Source organism: Acipenser ruthenus, chromosome 10 (assembly GCF_902713425.1).
Source record: "Acipenser ruthenus chromosome 10, fAciRut3.2 maternal haplotype, whole genome shotgun sequence".
Classification (NCBI taxonomy): domain Eukaryota; kingdom Metazoa; phylum Chordata; class Actinopteri; order Acipenseriformes; family Acipenseridae; genus Acipenser; species Acipenser ruthenus.
The window spans coordinates 39322626-39341430 of record NC_081198.1 but is presented as its reverse complement, the minus strand read 5'-3'; the positions used below and the strand labels follow the sequence as shown (position 1 = coordinate 39341430).

Below are 18805 nucleotides of genomic sequence, written 5' to 3'. Positions count from 1 at the left end.
TGATTTAATTTAATAGTAACCCACAATTTTATTTACGCTGCCTTTAATGCTGCATTTACCTCACATTCTCAATCTTTTCCCAGAATGCCATTTATGTTTTATCTTGATTATTTGCACTATGTTCCCTGAGACCCCACAATCAGCTCTGCTGAAATAGCGAGACAGATACAGCATTCAGAGATGTGTGAATTTGTGCTATATCATGTAAATTCTGCGACGTGAAAAATCTGTGAAATTCAAGAGATGCAGAGACAGCAACTAATAACACATATACTTATATTAAATGAATCTAAACACGAAATTAATCACAGGCTGGACTCAGGTGCTGATGTTGAAGCATTTTAATTGTACTCCAAATCTGAAAGCATACAGAAAGTCAAACGGTGGTGTGTGAGAGTGCAGGCCACATGTTCCACAGCATCAAAAGATCAAACATTAGTGAATGAGGGTGTTTGTCTGAAATATCAGACATTTTAAAATACTTAATGACACCACAATGCTATCACATGAATAAAAACAAACAACTCTGTTAAGTAGAACACACAGAGAGGCTTGTTGTTTGAAAAGGCACTTATTCATAATATAATGAATCAGTTTATTATGGATTTGTTGCTTTAAAACATATTAAGAAAAACATACTATTTACAATAGACCTGTAGATTCATAGCATATGTTTGTGCTTATTTGAGTAGGTGATAAAGCAGATTAGTAATCCCATAGCACTGAAATCCTGAATAGAGCAGGAACTACCTCATGCGATTTAATGAAGACATTAAGTTGAAGTTACAGTGACCTCATGTGAAATGCCATATAGATTAGTAACTGAAAATGCAACATATTCATGTATCTATAATCTGGAAGTAAATCTATTTATTAAACTACCACTGGAGAAACCCCAGTTGCAATCAGCTGGTCTGGAGAGGTTCAATGCCCATTCACTGTAAGAATCCAGACTGAGCTGCATAACATCCTCACAACAGAAGTAATGTAAAAGCTGTTGTTTATGTGAAGATGCCGTTTGGAAGGAGATTATGTACCTTTTGCTTTGATCTATTCTTTGGTTTAAATAAGATGCATTAACATGATCATAATGAATAACAACATTTGTGTTTGCGTTGCACATAATTCAGTTCTATGAACATTATACACAGTTTTCTGTTTCTTTTACATTTGTATATCCCAACTCTTTTTTCATCTTGTTCCCGATTACATGTAATGAATGTAATTCATGTCATGCTTGCATTGACAGAATCAGATTTTCTCTGGCTATTATGGAAGGTGCCCACTTGAAGACCCCAGAGATGTACCCTACTTAGCTCAATCCAGACGGTTGTCATGCTGATGCACTGGGGAGACTGCACTGTGGTTGATCCCCGGAGCCAGCATCGCAGCCGTTGTGTCTGCTGAGGCGCTGGGGAGGCAAAATAAGCTGATCCCTGGAGCCAGCATTACACTTAAGCCATCAACACCAGGCAGAAGGATATCTACATTATCAGATGGAAGGAAACACAGATGGATGGAGACGCAGATGGATCATATTAGTTTACTGTAAAGCTACGTCTTAGTTGGTGCTTATCTTGGTGAGAGCCGACGAGTTCAAATCAGCATGACGTTTTAACATCTACTCTCATGTAATGGAAATCATTACACAACAAGGTATTTTTTCTTATCTCCCATTTTGCTGCGTCACCAGGCCTCTGGTGTGAAAGAACCATATTTAAAACATAAATATGGTGTTCCATCACGTTGTTTTATGTGAATAAACTCTTACTCTATATATATAAATACTCCACGCTTCAGCACTTTACAGTGAGGTTGTAAAAGGTTATAAGCCAACAGTCATCCAAGCTTCATCATAACTACCAGAACCTTTTTAGCGCTCTTCTCTCAGCAGACTCTAATGGAAAGTTGTTCAGTGATAAAGGAAAACAAGCAATTCTGAATTTTTAATTAAGAGGATTTTTATCATTAGTATGGGTTATCTGTCTTACGCTTTAAAAACCTTTTTTACTAATGGAATGATCAGAAAAACATAGTTGGATGTATATGCACCAACAAGCACTGTGTGAATATAAAGTAAGACATTTACACAATTTTTTCAACATCGAAATCAGAAACATTTGCCTTTAAAATATGGCACAAAGGACTAAAATTATCTTTATACTAAATAATTAAATAATATTTAAATATAAAATTAAATAATACATTCCATGTGTCTGTAAATAATAAATCAGCAGAGTTTTTTTTTTTTCTAAAACTATACTGTATCTTAATTTTCTACTATTTTGACAATACTATTACACAGAGCGACTGAAAGGTACTGTAGATGATGGTAATTATATGCTTAAGATGGGCTGTAGATGACAGGTCAAAAACAACCTGGCTTTAAACAGTTACTAATTCATTTTCAGATGTCAAAATGAATACCAATGATAATGTAAACGCAAAAGGAATGGGCTGCTATGCTAGGTTGGGTTATTGTTAGAAAAGGTTAAAAACTGAATTACTGTGGTTAAGATCAGAAAGTTAACACATAATATTTATATGCATGATCAGATCCAGAACTATATTAGTGATTTTGCAGAGGAAAAGGTTAATGGATCTTTAAAGCTTTCGATTAAAATGAGTCAGACTAAAAGCCTGTTTTCTAGAGCTCTGCTGTAGGAAATGATCTGTTTCATCAGTCCTGCGCGATGTGAAAAAGGTTTTCAGTTCATTTAACTGAGTGAACAACAGAAAGTGGAAACACTCCCATTAAGACACACATTGCCATCTACGGGGTCCAGTCTTCCTGTCTTTCATTGATTCCTTCTTCTTCCTCGGGGAACGCTGTTTCTTTCTGTGATTTCATAAGCTTCACCCCTGCAGAAATGCAGAAAGACGAGATCATGTTTAAAGGATTGTGTATTCAGACTTGCTGCCTGGAATTGCTTCAGAAAATCAATAGCTGACTTTATTTTATTTTCTTCTGCCTTGTCTTGTCAATACAGAGTTGAGCAAAGACTGTGATCCACAAGCACCACAGATTCATCTGGCCACATTTCTGTAAGGAAGACATACACCCTCTTCTATTCACCTTTGGCCCTACATTAGAGCCAGTATAATTTTGGAAGTGGCTGAAAAATGAACAGATTGCTGCCCTTGGATCGAGTGACAGCTGTACTGCTGTCAAGCCACCTGAAAAGAAAGATTAGATGCCAGCAGCAAGGCAGTTTTTTTTAAATGGATTATCGAGGCATTTAGAAGGTTGACTGCTGAAAAACAAAGCCGTAGAGAAGGCTGATTTACTGTGTACAATACAGCAGACATGATTATTCCTAATGTAGTATATGCCCTTACCAAAAAATACTAGATGTTTGTGAAAAGTCTTACTCTGTCGCTGCTTTATTTAGTTTGCACACAACTTTTCAACCAACAAGTCTAAAGAGTTGGCCAGTGAAGGTGTGTCCAAACAGGGTGCAGAAAAACACAAGTAGGTTAATGTACAGGACCTGGGAGCCCCTTAATTGCCCCGGTCACAAAACTATGGATTATTCCTTTTGAAATCTGATAGGGGAACAGGTTAGCTTTGACTGCTGCATTATTTAGGAATGCAACAAGTGGATACTGTTTCTAAAAGGATAGAGAAAATATAAACAAAACTTTTTTTTGTAAATGACATACAACATATGTGTTCTATCACCTGCTTACTTAAGAAGAAGCAGCGTTTAAGATTTCCAAACTTACTGAGGATTTTTTATTTGTCACTTTTGTATATTTTGTATAATGAACATCCTGGTAAAACATGGCTGTTAATGGATATTAAAGAAAGCCATTCTAACAAAACCCTAAAGCAGTGGTGCACAATTGAACCCCCTCCAGGTGTAATCAGTAAAATGATTCAGTGATACCTCTAAAACCAGACCAGCACCTTGTTCCAACCATGTCCTTAACTACTGAATTCCACCAAGGAATTCAAAAAATTAGAACAATAACACTAATTATAACATGTGAATAGGAGGGCTGACATCACACCTGAGGCATGTGATATTAGACAACAGTGCAGACCCTGTCATGGCTTATTGTTTAGTTTATTAAAACGGAACCCCGTGGAGACTTTTGAAAAGCATTAAGACTACATTTTCATTTAACCACTGCTACCCCATTCGTTCTCCGTTACCAATCTAGTTCATACAATTTTAAGTTAATCAACTTAACCATAAACATTACGGATATAATAGAACAAACAAACAAAAAAAGGCTACATGACATTTAACACCGTGGTAACAAATACTAAAAGTAGCCGTATGGTCCTCTATGTTTTTTATATTCCTATGCTGTGATTTTTTTTTACATTTTTAGTAAACAAAAAATAAAATAATAATAATAATAATAATAATAATAATAATAATAATAATAATAATAATAATAATAATTATTATTGATAACAATGTAGGTCAGAGTAGTAAGCAGTTAAAACTGAACTGAAAGGTGACAACAAAGCTATATTAAGTGAAATAAACCTCTTGTTTCTAATAAAATATTGTAAGATACCGGTATGTATTTTGCTGAAACAATCTGAACGATGGAGAAAGGAAAAATGAATCTGCTGTTAAAATGCACTTTGAAAATCTTTTGGAAACAACTCAAATGTAATTAATGAAGTTTTAATAAAGTTGCAGCTTGAAGAAAATAATGATTGTATTATTAGAGATGAACATAAAAAGGCAGAACAGAAAAGAAAACTAGCCAGAGGAACTGAGCCGTTTAACTGATGTTGAATGAGTTGTCAGCAATAGACAAACAATCCAGTAGAGAATACAGGCAAGTAAACAAAACTATTCATTACACCCTGATACTGGAGATGATTAAAAGTGATGAAAAACACACAACTCATGTGATGTCTGTTTAGAAATAACAAATAAGTTCAAGTCTGTATAATTGCCATTCTCGACTTGAGAGAAGCCCAGAGCGAAATGGCAGGGGGTATGGCATCTTTGTATTGAGATGTTCTTGGAGAAGTACAGTGGGATTCTCGGATGGCAGCTGCCAGCACTGTGCCTGAGTGAAGCCAGTGTCATTGACCCTCACCATTCATACCTGGTTTAAATAGTCACTGCTGACATACTATTTGTGCTGCATAATTTTTTATTAGTATCCCTCAGCTTATTTACCATTTACATTCTTAAATGTTTTTTTTTTTCTATGCTTTGTTACTGTTCTTTTTGCTGAACCCTTTGAAGTCTCCTGGTATAGTTGCTAGTAGATGCTGGCTTGCTTTACAAAGAAACTGAATCAACATGGCTGCCATCAACAGTTTCCACCCCACACAGCTCAATGATAGTTGCCTCAAGTTACAAGGACCTAAGTTTCTGTGTACTTGATGGATGATAATGGATATGTTGCTGAAGTTTCATTTTGAACACTGAGCAGTCACAGACTTGTAAATTGATCTTGTTTCTTATGTGTCTGGCGTCTGTTCAAGACACTCAGTATTGTCCTATAATATTCACATTGGACTTGCTGTCTCATAAAATTCCTTCTATTTACCATTTTCCCTCTAAAAGTTTGCTAAATGTGGTGATATTCAGGAATAACACACCATAAGAAAAAAGCATCATAAACATAACATTGCCAAAGTACAGGACACAATGAATTAAAAAAAAAAAAAATCATATGGTGTGTTGTTTCTAAATCATCCTGTATATGTATGTGTTTCCCATAGAATTCAAAATAATTGTTAATGTGATTTGTTAACGTTTTAAACTCCTGTTAAAACTAAGCTTGAAAAGCCCTACCTGGTACAAAGGGAGGATGGTGCTGAAACGGGGTGTCTTTCCTCCTTGGTTTCACAGACTTCTCATCTGACCCTTTCTCTAAGAGTGGCTGTGTGTTTCCAGAGTGCAGCAGGGGACTCTCACCATCACTACATTTTAGGGGGTCTGTCTGTTCACTGCCTGTTGATGTAATACTGTACATTAAAACCCCTAATAAATCTACACATCCAATGATTGAAATCTACCAAACTGGCGCTATGCTGTATCTATAAATAAACATATGCTTGATCCCTGAAGGATGGAACACCGAAGCTTCCTCATATTGACTGCATTTGACTGTGTGTTGCTGATTTGTATGTTCAAAACACAGTGTGGATTTCTCAAATATAAGGTGGCCTGATTCCCTAGAAGTAACACGGAAGTGAAATTATATGTTTTTGTGGTTTCCATTTTCACAGACAGCAAGGATCCACGTATTGTGGCACCTCAACAAAAACCTAGGTCATTCCACAAGTTTGAGTACAAACATCCTCACAGAAGGATGTCTGGAATGACAACCATATATTTTGCTTGCTCTTTACTAAACCCAATTACAGTAAGGTTTACACATTTTAAATTAAATTAATTTAAGTAAATTATCTCACATAGGATGTTATTCCATTTTCCTGAAGATGTTTATAACAAACCTACCCAAGAGGTACAAGCATTTCTTCTTCTTCTTCTTCTTATTATGTATTGAGAATATAGAATTTCTGGTCTATCCCTAAGATTACATTTTAAGGTAGCATATTAAGGGGCTGATGTAAGGATAGGCGCAGTGCAAACAACTGCGGCTGCAAAATCCAAGCTGCCTAGCGGCCAGGCAATTGTTTTGCACTGCTGCCAATGTGAGCTCAAGAGCAATGCAAATTATTCAACATACACAAATAATGAGCCGCAATCGTGATAATGAGGGTCACAATGACTGCCGCCTGTGCATCGGGCTATTTAGCAGCCGCACTTACAGCCCAGGAGAACAGAGAGCAGTAGGCGCTGTATGAGATTTGTGGAGCACGAAAATCAAACCAAACCAAAAGATATGTCAGAGGAATGGCAGCAAAGTCCTCTCGGCGCATGGAAAAGAAACGTTTTCTGAGGAGGAGCTGAGAGTCCTTACGGCTGAGGTCACCCAGCATGAAACTGAGTTGTTTGGAAGAGCCTCAGCCAACATCAGTTATGCTACCAAAGAGGCCATATGGTTCTCTATGGTGGAGAAAGTGAATGCTGTCAGTGTTACCAGGACAGTCACCCAGGTAATGAAAAGGTGGCAGGACCTGTGGAGGCGAACAAAAGTGAAACTCGCTATGCAGCACAGGCATGCAGCAGGAACAGGAGGGGGACCACCATCCACATCACAGCTGACACCACTGGAGAGGTAAGCGGAGAGGACAATCCATCCCAAACAAAGTGACCCTGGGTTTGAATATGCAGGGTCTTCTCCGTCTTGCCATTCTCCTCCGAAGGTTGGCCTGCCTGTCCTCAAAATAATTTGAATACATTTCAATATCATTAAATAGATGCAGAATGCCAGATGAAAACCATTCTTTACATACGTTGCATTTTTAGTGACCACTAAAGTCTCAATTTACGCCACGTAAACACGTTTTTTGGGAGCAATATGGGCATTTTGCAGCCGCAAATCACTTTGCACGTATTCTTAAATCGGCCCCTAAGTGTCTCTAATTACTGTGTATTTACATAGTAGTTAATTAGTAAATACATGTGTACTTAGTTAATTACAATGTTATTAGGCATAGTTACAATGTACTTAGTGTGTAAATCTTTTCGCACCATATAACTAATTGTAAACCTAACCCTTAAATTTACTGACCCTATTCTTGAATGGTTAATAAAAAGTACCAATGAGGTTATTTGATAGTAATGTCTCATTAAACACAGAAAAACATCAGTTTTATTACAGTGCACTTCTATGTCATCTAGAGTTGTCGAAGTAGTGCAAGTAAGTGCCACTACTTAGATCTGACACTGTTAAGATTAATTGAAGATTTTCAAGTACCGGAACTCATGGCTTTAATCGTTCTAATTCATTCTTGGTGTCTACAAAGATGACTATACTTTTTTGATTAGGAAACAATTGGGTTATGTATGGTTAAGAACTGTTAGCCTGGAATGGAAAAGCAGAACACTGTATGCACTTAAATATCCATAAATAAAAAAAAAATCCTACCTAAAAGCATGAACTCCATTAAGTGAGCCCACGCTTCCGTGATTCAGATTTAGTTCAGTCCTGATTCTGATCGCTAAAGTTTATTTCATACTTCATTGCTTTTGGTAAATAAAATAGTTAACAGGCTAGTGCATAAAATCTGCAACCAACCAGGTTCCAGAGAGAGATTAAGTCTGCTGTTATGTACCGCATGCATTTTTCATAACATTGGATTTAGTGTTACACCCCAGTTTTTTTCTTTGTTCAGTGTAAGGATTAATACATTGCAAAGGCATTAATCAGAGCATAACGGGCTAGTGGCACAAAGAAAGCAATACATTCCTAATAGTCTATGGACACAAGGTTTTAAAGTTTGTGTTGTTTTTTAACAATGTTCTTTATTGTTAAGCCAATATTAATATTATTATAGAACTTTGCTCTCCAGGGTGAGCTCTTGCTTTTTTGGAAAGGTTTATTCTCCTTAAATTCAATGTAGTAAATTATACCACTGAGGATGCGTTTCCATGTTCTGGATAAAGTTTATGACAAACTCACCCAAGAAATATAAACATGTATTCTTTTTATTCTGTATGTATTGAAAATCCAAAATCTACCCCTAAGATTACATTTTAATTCTACTCACACTATATTTTAAGTGGTTAATAAAAGATACCAATGCCTCTAAATATTAGTAATATCTGCATAAAACACAGAAAAACATCAGTTTTATTTCTGTTGTTTGTTTTGTTATTTTATTATTTTCAAAGCCGCTATAAGCAGTGCCATAATAAATGCATAGTGTACAATACACTGTGATTATAGTGTAACTGGAACAGAAAATGCAGTACAGAAGTCATGCTAATCCAGTTGTATAATAATAATAATAATAATAATAATAATAATAATAATAATAATAATAATAATAATAATAATATAATAAAGACAAGTGGTAGGTAAAACCTTTTATTATATTAACTAAAATGGAATGATGTTAAAATTGTAGTAATTAGTGAACTTTAGATACTGACACCATTCTAGAAACAGGAAACACCACAGAAGAGCTAACACACATGAGATGGTGCTAAGTTCTTAAGAGGCTGATGACGGCTACAATAGCTTTCCATGCTGCTGTTGTGAAGTTGTCTCAGAAGGTTCTCCTGTGTATAAATATATTAAATAAAACAATAAATAAACAGCAGTGGACAAAGGTATCCTCTCTATATGCTTCTGAAACAGTATTGCCTAATTACAAAAATAAGTCCTTCTGTTACCACAAACATCTTATTCTTCAACATGTCCTAAAGGCATGTTCAATACCTGACAAGACAATCTGCCATGATTAAACATGTATAGTATAAAATCTCATTTCATTTCATTTAATCTGACCTATCACACTTACTTTTGCTTTTACAAATACAAGTTTGGCTTTCATTAGGTTCATTTTCAGGCTGGATGGTAAATCATTTGCTTGCAAATGATTTATTAAGGTCCCCCTTCCCTGCCAAAAAACAAGCCCTACACATGCATGTAAGAATACATGCTGTCAGACTGCCATCAAAGCTAAACATGTATGTTGCTTTGGCAGTACAGTTTTAGAAACATGCAATGTCCTGTTTGGGCAAAAACAACCTGGTACTACAAAAGGTTAAATGAAGACATGAAATCGCTGCAAAATACAAAATAATAATACTTTGAAAGGATTTTATAATAGTGATTTATGATTAAAAACATAAATAAATTGAATCCACCTATTATTAAACTATGAATTATTGATGCAGATGGGGCTTGATACAGCTTGATGCTTCCCCAGAGATGACAGTGACCCAAGACTCCCCCTAAAGGGAATTATTCACCCATGAATCTGACAATGGAGCAGACTTGTGCGGTGATTAGAAGAGTAATGGATGGGAATGAGGATGCTAGAACTGCTATTAACTTACCCCCAGTACAGCTGCTGTCTGGGTGGTCCGCAGTACTGAGTAGCAGTTTGACACAAGGCTCATTGCCATTGGGTTCAGGGAAGTTGCATGTGCCCCATTCTGTAGTGGATGGGAGGGATCCGTTGCCATGACAGCACTCGTTTGTCATTGGACTGAGCTGGTCTAAACAGCTGGGGTCATGTTCTGAGTAATCTGGCTCCAGCTGCTTCTGCCTCTGAAGATGCTGCTCCACCACCAGCTGAAGCTCTGCTTTCAACAAAAGCACTTGGTTTAATAAATCAACTTCTGGTAATGACACTAATTACCGGTACAGGTAGCCACAAACCAGGTTTTGAGAACCCAAGCACACATTTTGTTTAACCCATGTAAGACGGTGGGGTCCACTACATCCGAAATATGTGTTTTATTTTGTTAATTTATTGATTTCCCACAAATGTATTGTTGTTATTTAATGATCTTTAATTAAGTAGATTGAGATTTTTACCCTGAAAATATAACCCAGATTCTGAGAAAGACAACTTCTTTGTGACCCATAGTGACAACACAGTACAGGGGTTAACCAAACAGGCCTTTCTAACATTTATCTGATGGGATGATGGGAAGGGCAGCACTGAAAGACATTTCTTGAAAAATGCAAATGAGGGTGGCACCAGAATACATTGAGTTAATTTGCAAGGTATTATAACTGGATATTCACTGTTGGTGATACATATATCAATATCAATATATTGCCGAATCCAGCTTCAGGGTATGGTTATATTAAAAGCATCATCATTGCAATGTCATTAGAGTCAAGAGATTCTTTTGCATTTTTGAATGAGTGAGTCTTAAGGATATAGGAAATAAATCCATTTTTACAAGGACATATCCTTTTTTTTCCACTACACATTATGAAAATCATTTTGAAAAGGAATCAATTGGTATACATTTTTCTTTAAAAATAAGTCATTTATAATGAAGTGCAGCTTAAACACGAAATACTGTGAACGCTGCAGCTGCAGAAGATGAACTAGCTAAGTCAGAATGTTGTTAATTATTGACTTGCAAAGGGGATTGGGTAGGGCATACAAGGTTTGAGATTTATTTACAAATTAGTCTAAAGCCAATAAGATTTTAATAGCACACTTTTTGAAATACATTTTAAGTCATATAGAGAGTATGACTATATGTCATCCCTGTAAATAACCATCCAGCACAATGGAAATATCTGTGCTATTAAAATAAATACAAATAAGCCAAAGAGGTGGTATTGCATGTCTGTGATAAATCAAAGAACAGACACGGTGAATCAATAGAGGAATTAATGTCAGTTTACAGGAAAGTACTTTATGGTCAAAATAAGAAGGAAAATAACAAAATCGCACTACTCGCCTACAACAACTCCCTTTCTATTATAATACATAGCCAATTATGTACTGATTTATTTACCCACAAATAGAATATTATCATTTATATAAAACCAAACAAAAACAAATCTATTATTTATCATTTCTTTACAATGGTGTGCGTTACTATGCTCTCCTGCTTAGTAAATGGTATTCTCTGTGTTCCTATTTGTTTTTAACACAAACACATTACCTCTACATGGGGTAGTTGCACACTGCTGGGAACAATCACAGTGGGATCAAGCAACTGTGAGGGATGATTGTAAAAGTTCTGAATTACATCAGAGGTAAGACATTTTTTATAATACGTTCTAAAAAAACCTAAAAGTTTACAGTTTCATACAGGCTGTGGTTGTAGTAAGAGTTAATAGGTTTTTGCTCAGACTAGCATTAACTATTTGGCATGTCTGTTTAACCATAAAATGAATTGCTAGTAAGAAATGAATTATAACCAAGGCCTGTATAACTCAGTCACCATTCCTAGCTCTCTCAATGGGTGTAAATCAGCCTTCCTATAATACTATGCAGTTTTTATATCCATTAGCAAGTGAAGTTACCTAAGTGCCTGTGTGAACAAAATCCTTTCAAGAATCCATGTGGGTCATGGTCTATGTCTTCATCTGTAAAGACCTGGCAACATGTTCTATAACTATAAAGTACACTTTTAAAAAAAAACTTCTAACCATTTTTTAACAGCTGTTTGTTCTTAAAAAAAAGCGTGTACAACACATAATTCTAACACTCCATTTCACAACCAGCATCAACAACTCGTTTTTGAAACCTGAATACTATACATTTTGAGAAACTATGTCCACCACCGTGGATATTGCAGGTAACATGCGGCTGAAATATACTGTGCTGTTGAGTATTGATAATGAATCACATACATGGAACACCCTGCCCTACCCTTTCTCTAAACTCAACACATGTCTGCCACCAAACACATTACTCCCATTCAAAATGACATTCTGTTATAGAGCAGCCTGTGAGATACCATCACTGTAACATTTTTAGTAAGTACCATGCTGAGTTTTGATAATTATGTCAATTTTTCTTATGCAAAAAAGGTATTTAAAGCTTTGCATAGATTATGTACTCCACCCTTAAAGAAATTCATGAAAAAGCTCTCTGAAGATACTAATAGGCTCACAAGGGAAGCTGTGTGTGGGAATTGTAAAGTGGAAAGGTGTAGAACAGCATTTGCCCAAATAGCTCTCTCATATAAGAGGTACTTTATTCTGGAACTCACTTCCTTCAGAAATTAAGGTCTTAAGGGATTTTAAAATATTTTGTAATAAACTTAAGGCTTGGTTGAAACAATCAATTATGCAATCATTAATTTATTTAGGATGTATTTGAATTTTAACTGTGTATATTGGATACTTATATAAATTGTACTGTAACTTGATTATGTAAACCGCTGATTGTTATGCACTTTTAATAGGTAATTTATGACTTTAATGTTGTATGTATTTTTAATCATATATTCAATAGGAGGTTATTGCTATAGTTTAGAGTAGAAGTAATATGGAGATTTATTACAGTTGTCATCAATGTCTGCCCGGGGACTGTCAATGGAAATTAGCCTGCTGGCTAAATTGAAAATGTAATGCATCTTGTGACATGTATGTTATAATATTATGTGCTCCTGATAAATAAATAAATGACAAAAAACAGGTATGACAATCAATGAAAAGACAAATGTTCAGGTTTTACATCAGAAGGGACACTATTAAGTGGTGCAGATAAATATGCAAATAAGTATTTGATATGGTCAATAATTGTAATTGGATATAAAATCTGCTGTTTTACAACATACCTGTTTTTAAAAATCAACCAATTGTATTGAATTCAAGCTTTTAAGTGCCTATGTATAGCAACAACAAAGCATGCAGCTCATTTACTGCCAACGCAATGCCATGATTACTCATTCTCCTTAAATCAATAACAGAAATAAAAGACTCTTTAGTCCATCTATTCCAGGAAGGATATCCTACATGAGTCAGCGTTGTGGCCTTCTAGTGATCTTGACTTCTTGCTCTTAAAATCCCTGTACTGATGTGCTCAGTCTAAATCAGATCAGATTGCTGCATTTCAGAGGGTTAGAGGATCAGCAAAATGTTGTCTCTAAAGGAGTTTTTTTTTAACTATTTATTTTATCGGGTGTACACTGTATTCTGAAAATTACAATATATATCTACAGTTATATCCATATTGTATGTGTGTGCGTGTGTGTGTGTGTGTGTGTGTGGTGTCTTGAGTTGTTTACCTATGCCTTGAAGGTCAGTTCTATTTAGTCTAGGTGACAAAATATATTTTTATTATTATTATTTAGGTCAAGTTGGCTCCAAAAAGCTTGTGTTTGCCAAAATAAAGATTGCTAGAGGACATTCAAATAATCAATGCAAGTCTGCAATTATTGGAAAATATTTGTTTTCTATCTTTAAATACAAGGAGTCAAGCCTTTCCCCTTGTGACCAGCTTACGACTGTGTCACTATATGAGTCAAATAGGCATGCCGCTGCTACCTCAGGAGGCATACATAGCCTTTACAAGTATAAATAATGTAACAAAGCCCTTTTGTCTCAAAGCAGTATGGTGCACCACACCTTTTAAACTCCTGCATTACAATCCCCTAGGAGATAGCTGTCCTAATCCCAAATAGAATAAAAAGGAGGTACACTGCACATTATGTCCTTTGGGTCAATTCTTCATATTATTATTATTATTATTATTATTATTTATTTCTTAGCAGACACCCTTATCCAGGGCGACTTACAATTGTTACAAGATATCACATTATTTTTACATATACAACTGTTTTTGACAAATGTGTCTCCAAAAAAAAACAACAGCAGCAGCAATCTGCAAAGTATCCTGTATTTACTATGCCAGGTTTTAAAAAGAATAACACTGGCATATATTAGTTTCAAGTAGTTTCAAGGGTGAATGTGCTTTATTGGAAACTGGCAGGTACTGCTACACACAGGATTTAGTGGAAATTAACAATTCCAGAGGTGAAAGGGTTAATTATAGCTGTGCCCTGTACTTTTGCTTTAGCATTACTGCTACTGAGCAGCTAGTGACACATATTTTTTTTACATCAGAATTGGTTTCAGTTTGATATGTGATCCCTTAAAAGTGCCCATTTTATGATTCCCTGCACTTTACATTTAGATAATTGGGGGAATATTGTACTGGGATTGGTTTAGGGTAAAAGGAAATGTTCAATTCCCAAGAGGAAATCAATCTTTGTAAAAATACCAACTTCTAGAAGAGGATAATGTAACTATTTTATACTAACAGCTTACAAATTCTGAAGAGCAACCTTTTTTGCATTTCAGTACTGCTCTAGGCACATGGTAGCCTAACCCTAATTTATTAAGGCCAGTACTGAATTGTTTGGAAACCGTGGGGGAGCTGTTGGAGGAAGAACAGCCAACAGTTTTTACACAGGTACCTTCTTTTATGACTTAATTAGGATCATATTATTTATTTTGTGATTTGAGCACTAGGCACATTCTGGCACCTTTACTATGCATTAATGCAGCCACTCCACAAAATGGATATTGAGAGAGTCTGAACAAAAAGTGCAAGAAAACTGCAAATCCTTAACAATGTGTATTTCTTTGCCTAGTCCCAGTGTTCTTGTTCTTTCAGGTCATGCTGATATCATTCTGTTTTTTTTCAATGCTCCTTTGTCACACACATGTGGTTGAAGGATACTGCCCACGCCTTTTCGCCAGCCCCTCTGTTGGGTGTAACACTCTGGCACCACATATAATAAACCTGTGCCAAGCACTGGATGCATTAAAGCTCAATTTTTTGTCAAGCAGATTTTTCATACAGGCAGAATTTAATTATACCATATAGGTAGTTCTGTTTCCTTTTTATGAAGGCAAGAATGCATGATAAACACCCTATCAAATGTCCTTGATATTGTAATCATAGTTATGTGTGCCAACTACAAAACTATAACATCACATAAAATACTTGCTATTAACATAGATGTACTCTGGTTTGAGACTTCTTTTCTACGGAGTTAATATTAACTAAGCACCATGTTGGTATATTTTTCGAGGTGTAACAACCTATTATCTCAAAAGCTACTACAGTACTTCATAGCAAATCTAAACACTGTATACACATTTAAAGATACTGTTTAACAGACTGTGATCTAAACTTGGTCTCCACTGCTAATTGTCATCAGTTATGTTGCTGAGAATAAATCTCATCATATTCCACCACAATATTTACATTTCTACAAATCTACTCAAAACTAATTTGATTATTCATGATGAGTTGGGTTTGTGAAAACAGGGAGGTTTAAATACAAGCATTAGAAGAAGAAATAAGCCCAAATAGAAACTTTATCAAGTGTGTTTTTCATTACCAGAGAAACAGTTCTTATCAATGTTTCTAATAGATGCTGCATTGTATATTGCCATCAAAACACACATAAACTACATAAATAGGTTCATATTTACATTAGTGTAATGAATGACATTAACAAAACACATTTGATCCACAACTTACCATGAAAAAAGCACTTTTTAAAATTTACTTTCACAAGACAATTTGGAGTCAATAGCTTTAGAATCCAGTCCTTTATCGTCTCAATTATTTTTTATTTCACACAAAAGAATTGTACTGATAGCCAATTGTTCCCAAGGTAAGTCTGAATAGCTGGTAACTAGACCTCCCTGCTTGGATGATGTGAAGCAGACAGACACTGACACTCCCAGGCACACATGCAGAAGCACAACAAGGAGCAGTACCTGGACAGTACCTTTCATAGTGGGTGGGTTGTACACACTCTGCTTTCTTTGCTTGGGAGACATCTCAGCACTCTCTGCCTGGCAGACACAATGGAAAACAGTTCAGAAGGAGATCAAACTCAACTGCTACTATTTCAGGCAAGACACATTTTACTTAAATCCATAATAACTCTGTATCTAGTGCATCAGCTGGAAACATATAAAAAGGCTTCTTATGAATGGTATAAAGAGGTCCATATTTTAAGACTTTATCCCAGAGCAGTAAAAAAAAGAAAACCCCCAAAAACAGCAATTCACCCATATTCATAGTTTTTTTTAATTGTAAATTAGATCATATTGTAATCAATTGTATCATATTACTAACTGTTCTTTTTCTTATTTACACTAAATTGCTTTTGCACTGTGGTTAAAAATACAGGTCAAGATTCTCAAAGCTATGTACTCCAGTTGTCATGACTCAAATATTGCAATTTCATTTCTAAAAGCAAAAATAAAAAGATTACTGTACAATTCTTAAAAAAAAGAAACTGAAGAGAAACCCATGATTTAAAAGATGTGAGTTGTTTATTGAGTGAGTTTTTTTTCTTTCTGAAAACAATGTGTTAATGACTATTTTGAGTGCAGAACTGAGAACATAGCCCATTGGAAGAAGGTCTTCAAGAGACGAGTTATAGAACTTACTTGTCCCTGCGAGTTTGTTGTCCTCTGTTCATCTGCTTCTAAGACAAAGAAAAGAGTTAGTGCAAAAAACACACTGAATCAATATTGCAATGAGTCTGTGTCTTAGGTACATGCCCCTAAAAGATCCTGCCTTGCCAACTTAGCACACACAATTCACTAGGATGAATAAACACCTGCAGAATTGCACTGTTGTTTTAGGAAGTGTTTTAGGTATAGGGCCCATATATTGTAGATTATAATAATAAATGTATTATTTGAAAACAAAATAATTACAAGGTCAGTACACTGTAATTTGTATCTAACTATTTAGTAATGACAGTCATGCATTTTTTGTATTAATGTCATAGGGCTTACAGAGTGCAAATCTTCTAATTATCCCCTTGAAATGATCATTACACTTACATGGTTACTATTCCAATATGTTTGTTACAGTTATAGTTTTAAGTTATCAAAATACTGAGTTATCACTATGTAATATGTATATGAAAGTGTTTTTTTGTTTTTTTTAAATATATAGATTAATGATTACAGATAATTAACAAGAGGAATCACAGCCAATCATTTCAGGCAGTGATAAAATGCCCTTTAAGTTGCAGAATAAGAAGCTGAATATTTTTAATCACATGTTCTTTTGTAAATGACACCTTTGGCTCCATTTCCTGAGGATTCCTATACTAAACCGAACAGCAAACTGCCAAAGGAGCTCAGCTGTTACTGAAGCACTTATCAGAGTAAGAGTCCTGCAGGGAACAGCGATCACAACATTTACAAAGGAAATGGAAATGAGAGCATGAGGCACTGTGAGGGATTCACTATTTACAAAAGAGTTCTCATTGTCATGTTGCGTATGTGTAAGAACATTGCAGGAGAGAATATTTTGCTCATTTTAGTTAAAAAGTACAGTATGGGGAATGCATTGCCATGGAGCATATGAAATGCCATTGATGTTTATCTTTTAACTTGTAAAATGTTTTTTTCCAGGACAACTAATATGACAGATGCTGGAATATCAGCTATCCATATTTTAGAATGGTAGAAATATAAAAAAAACTCTTGTGCCTTTTTTTCCACTGACACATATTATAAATGCAAGAACACTCAACTATAAGTTTTGTTTCTGTAATTTTCAACTTCACAGATGTGGTATTTTAACTAGAATGCTGTTCTAGTACCAATCCTGTAACATCGAAACACTGTTTTGTAGAATGTTCTTTCAAACTAGCTTAGGTGCCAGATAAACTAGACCTGACCTTGAGACACTAATCTTAAAAACAGTCGGAATTCAAGAACATAATCACTTACGAAGCAGAACAAAAACAAACTAAACAAAAAAAAGGTGCCATTCACACATAACTAAAGCAAAGTGATACAGTACAGTACTGTAGGTAAAATGTAATGTGGAGTGTGTACCCAAGAGGCAACATAAATATCTGGAAAGGCTGTTTTTGAATTCCCAGCTGCTGCAACCGACATGCTTTATGACACCCAAACCACCAAATTAATTTTCTTGCATCTCACTCCACTGAACGGTAAAAGTGACCAAACGATGGGCTATCAACCCCCCCAATTAAAAAGAAAGACATGACCACTTGCCTTGAGTCTGAATACAGTCTTGTTGAAGTTCACTAAAGATAATTTTGCACACACAGATCCACATAGGAAACAAGGGCCTGGCTCTGGGCTGATGCCCGCACTGTATTGACCAGTTGCATTGCTCCAACAACACTAAGTCTAAAAAATCTCACATGCCAGCTTATTCAAAAGACTTCTTATTTAACGTGTCCTACCACAACACTTTCACAATCTGAAGAGACCAATTCCATCTCTCCTCTCTTGTGTGTATTTAATTATGCAGGTCTGAAGAAAGAATGGATAACTACTACGTTTAGCTCCATTGACCCTTATCCTTTTGAAATCTGTGCATAAAAGTAAAGTATCAGAAAGATTTTTCAGAAAATACATTATTATAATGAGAAGTTTATAATTGCAAGTACCCTTACTAAATATCAGTGTGTTTAACTGTTCCATGTGGATAAGGTACATTTCAACTGGAGCAGCA

At 35.5% G+C, this 18805-nt stretch overlaps 1 protein-coding gene across 7 annotated transcripts in view; it reads right to left on the bottom strand.

Annotated features, from left to right (window-relative positions):
* Positions 1-326: 326 nt before the first annotated feature.
* The window catches only part of LOC117404765 (protein phosphatase 1 regulatory subunit 1C-like), a 35284-nt gene continuing 16805 nt past the window's right edge, over positions 327-18805 (bottom strand). Inside the window, exons 3-6 of one of the 7 annotated variants that reach the window (XM_034007663.2) lie at positions 16747-16784; positions 16077-16143; positions 5778-5936; positions 327-2862 (exon numbers count right to left, since the gene is read on the bottom strand). In XM_034007663.2, the coding sequence (XP_033863554.1) occupies positions 2774-2862; positions 5778-5936; positions 16077-16143; positions 16747-16784 (353 nt within the window). In that variant the 3' untranslated portion in view covers positions 327-2773. Of the gene's footprint in view, positions 2863-5777; positions 5937-8911; positions 9120-9902; positions 10149-16065; positions 16144-16746; positions 16785-18805 lie in introns of those variants that run through there. The other 6 variants (XM_034007657.2, XM_034007652.2, XM_034007679.2 and 3 more) reach the window with 6 other exon arrangements.